We start from the raw sequence: 3,204 nt of genomic DNA on the forward strand, positions 1-3,204 counted from the left end.
AAGGATTTGAAGGCAAGACCTCCCAGGCTTGTGCTGCCAAAAACCAAGAGATGGTATTTGAAGGAGAAGAAATCGGTGGTGAAGGTATGGACTAAAGGATATTGTATGAAGGAACAAACTCCAAAAGGTTGTACTACTGAGTCTATCTGTATGCAATTGGGCTACCACATCTCTTGGTTGCATTCTTCTTTTGTTTGGGAGGATGAGAGATGCAGCTTGTTGAATAGTGAAAAAGTGGAATGAGACTCATGGGAAAAAGGAAGTGGTACAAACAACTCTTGAATATAGATGCTCTTAAGTTTTTAATATAAATATTTTATTTTCCAAAAAAAGGAACTTTTTCTAGGTCTAGCACACATCATATATATACATATACATACATATATATATATATATATATATATATATATATATATATGTATAGCAATGAAAGGCGCTCCCACACAGGCTTGATCTTCTTTAAAATGCATATGTAAATTAGCTATTTCAATGGCTTTTTTTTTTGGACGTTCGATCGCGAGAAGTTAGGTAGGTAGCCTGGTTGTCGCCACTGGCAGCAGTGATGCCACCCGCGACTTTTCAAGCCTCAAGGCGCTTTTTTCTCGTAAAATAGGTTTGTGGGGAGAAGGGCAGGTCAAAGGAGCTTCACATACAATATTATTGGCCATTAGATGCGTCACCTCACTCTCTCATGTCTCGACGATCAGCCCCCTCCCTCCGTCCCTTGCCGGCCGCTGCAGTGTTCCACTGCTGCTGCTACAGTAGATCGGATGAGCCTTGAGGCTCTCTTCCATTATGAAATGTTCAATTGTCGTTGAAGTAGACAGTTTCTAAATTCACCCAACCCAGAAGAAGTTCTCCTAAACCCATCGAGCAGCTTCCAATTCAGCTTGAGTTGGGCGAGTCAAGGAGCTTATTAGCGTTAGGACTCTAGTCTCTCAGGCGGTTTAGTGCGCTAATTCTGCGCAGCTTTAACCATTTTTGGCATTGTTGGCTGGGCGCTTTAGTGGGTGATTAGCTTGAAAAGAAAAACCTGTGGGCGGATTGGTGATAAGACTTGTGGGTTACATAGGCCTCTTGGGCGATTCAGTGGGTGATTAGCTTGAAATTCAGCCGAATCAGTAGAGGGAGCACATAAGTGAGCAATTTGCATTTAGCACGTCGATCTGGGAGTGGGTTTTTGAAGATTCAAGCCGAAATAGCAAGATTGGTGAGCTTGTGGAGGTTGCAGATGATGCCATTGAAGATGGTTCGCCAGAGGTATGTGTTGATTGATCAAGTGTTCAGCCTTTCTTCGGTGGAGGTAGAATCTCCACCACAGCACCTAATCCGGATGCCGCGCGGTCCTTCTCCTCTCTTATTTCACACCTCTTCACAAGATGTGGGAGCCCCTCTTAGTGACCGCATCTTGTGGAAGCAAAAAGCAGAAGACCTGCTGTGGCTGGCCTCCGCTTTCTTCATCCTTTATTACGGCGATTTCCGCTCCAATTTCTTCTCCCTGCTGGTCAATGATTCCAGGATTTGGAGGTAAGGAACGCTGTGCTTATGCTTAAGCCATCATTAAGCTTGATCTATTAGCGAGTCAATAAGCAATATATGAGATCGACTTTATAGCATTTGGGTTATGTATATGTTGCAGGGCTCCTCTTCACATGGGATCAGCTTGCATTTTACTGGACTTCTTTATCTTTCTTTACTTGGCCATTCGGTTTCAAATCAAGCAAGAGAAATTGGATTTGATAGCTGCCAGTGCCATACAAGCTGCAACAGTGGTTGGACTCGCAGCATTCATCTTGTAAGACTCTCTCTCGTTAGCTTCTCTTCATTATCAATATTTCATTTGTCAATTCGTTTGCAAAGGCCAACTCTGGCTCTTCTATGGCAACTTCATACCTGTATCACGATTCAACATTTTTTGAACAGGCTTTCTATCGCCCTTTGGCCCATTTGGACCATTTTGACGGTTCCAATGCTGGTAGGTTTAACTTGTCAAAAGTTGCCCTATCATTGAGTATCTATTGATCTTCAGTGCCACCACTTTTCACAGTTTAATCCTAATAAACTTTTTACAGCTTAATCCTACTAAACTATGAGGAGATCCAAAATTCAAATCAAACTAGGAGGAAGGTTCCACTTAACGATGATAAGTTTGTACTATGCTAAATTTAAAAAGAAGGGGGGGGGGGGATATGAGTAGATGATAGTGAGTTTTTAGCATGCTATTATTAAATTGAGGGGGTAACGTTTCTATTGGAAGTAGTAAGTTTTTGTCCCCTAACCCTTTTGGTTTGTGGCTACTGCAGTTCACTTTGTTTATGGCTTTGGTGGTGTTGGCTCCATACCTTCTACCTTACATAGATGTGAAAATGGATCCACAGTCTCTATGTAGATCATAATTTGATCAAGCTTATAGCACCCACCCATTGATCCTCATCTCTTCAAGATAGGGAAATGACATCATTGTGGTGATTACTTTTTCCTAACCCCCGTTCAACTCTTGGTAATCTTGAGACACCCAACTCATGATTGTTCCTCCACTCATTAAGCAAGTGTAAATTATTCCTCATAGCTATTGAATCCCATGGTTGTGTCTTGACATACATGTATACCACTTGAGATAATGTATCCCTCCATGTTCTGAGTTTTTATATACATGAGCTATCCAAGTATCACTTCACTAAGATGCATACATGTATTGTACGCAAGAAAAATGTATTTCTCCACCTTTCAGGTTTATATGAACATGAGCTATCCAAGTATCACTTCACTAAGATGCATACATGTATTGTACGCAAGAAAAATGTATTTCTCCACCTTTCAGGTTTATATGAACATGAGCTATCCAAATAAGACCTTTTAGGTTTATATGTACATGAGCTATCGAAATAACACTTAAGTGTATGTGAATTAGTATAATTAATCAATGTCCTTTTGCCATGATCCATGTTTTTGTGATGTTTATGATTGTACATCACAAATTATAAAGGGAGAAAATGAAATGGATTTTAAATAAATGGTTTGCAAAAACATGGTGGAATAGAGAGAGCATTCATATTTTTGTTCTTTTACCCCATCTTGTCATGTTAAGTATTGATGCCATTGCACACATGAGGCTTGATATTGATGATCATGAAAAGTTTGTAAAAAAAATTTATGTAAAGGTGGAGTGATTTAGGAAATAAGTGTGCATACCTCAAGATATAA

The 3,204-nt window shown here is 40.1% G+C and overlaps 1 protein-coding gene across 3 annotated transcripts; it reads left to right on the forward strand.

Moving 5' to 3' along the window:
- The first annotated feature begins 636 nt into the window (after positions 1-636).
- On the forward strand, positions 637-2,850 carry LOC147626792 (uncharacterized). Of its 3 annotated transcripts, none has more exons than XM_086815343.1 (4): positions 637-1,527; positions 1,640-1,795; positions 1,924-1,975; positions 2,073-2,850. In XM_086815343.1, exons 1-4 carry the CDS (start codon positions 1,232-1,234, stop codon positions 2,091-2,093), a joined length of 525 nt encoding a protein of 174 aa, XP_086671469.1. In that variant the 5' UTR covers positions 637-1,231; the 3' UTR covers positions 2,094-2,850. The 3 variants fall into 3 exon arrangements, with proteins under 3 accessions (XP_086671469.1, XP_086671468.1, XP_086671470.1); XM_086815342.1 differs by having other exon boundaries at positions 2,304-2,850; XM_086815344.1 differs by lacking the exon at positions 1,924-1,975 and having other exon boundaries at positions 2,304-2,850.
- Positions 2,851-3,204: the final 354 nt, after the last annotated feature.

The sequence above is a fragment of the Cibotium barometz genome, chromosome 21, assembly GCF_041138505.1.
Source record: "Cibotium barometz isolate CiBa-2024 chromosome 21, ASM4113850v1, whole genome shotgun sequence".
In the NCBI taxonomy this organism is placed as follows: domain Eukaryota; kingdom Viridiplantae; phylum Streptophyta; class Polypodiopsida; order Cyatheales; family Cibotiaceae; genus Cibotium; species Cibotium barometz.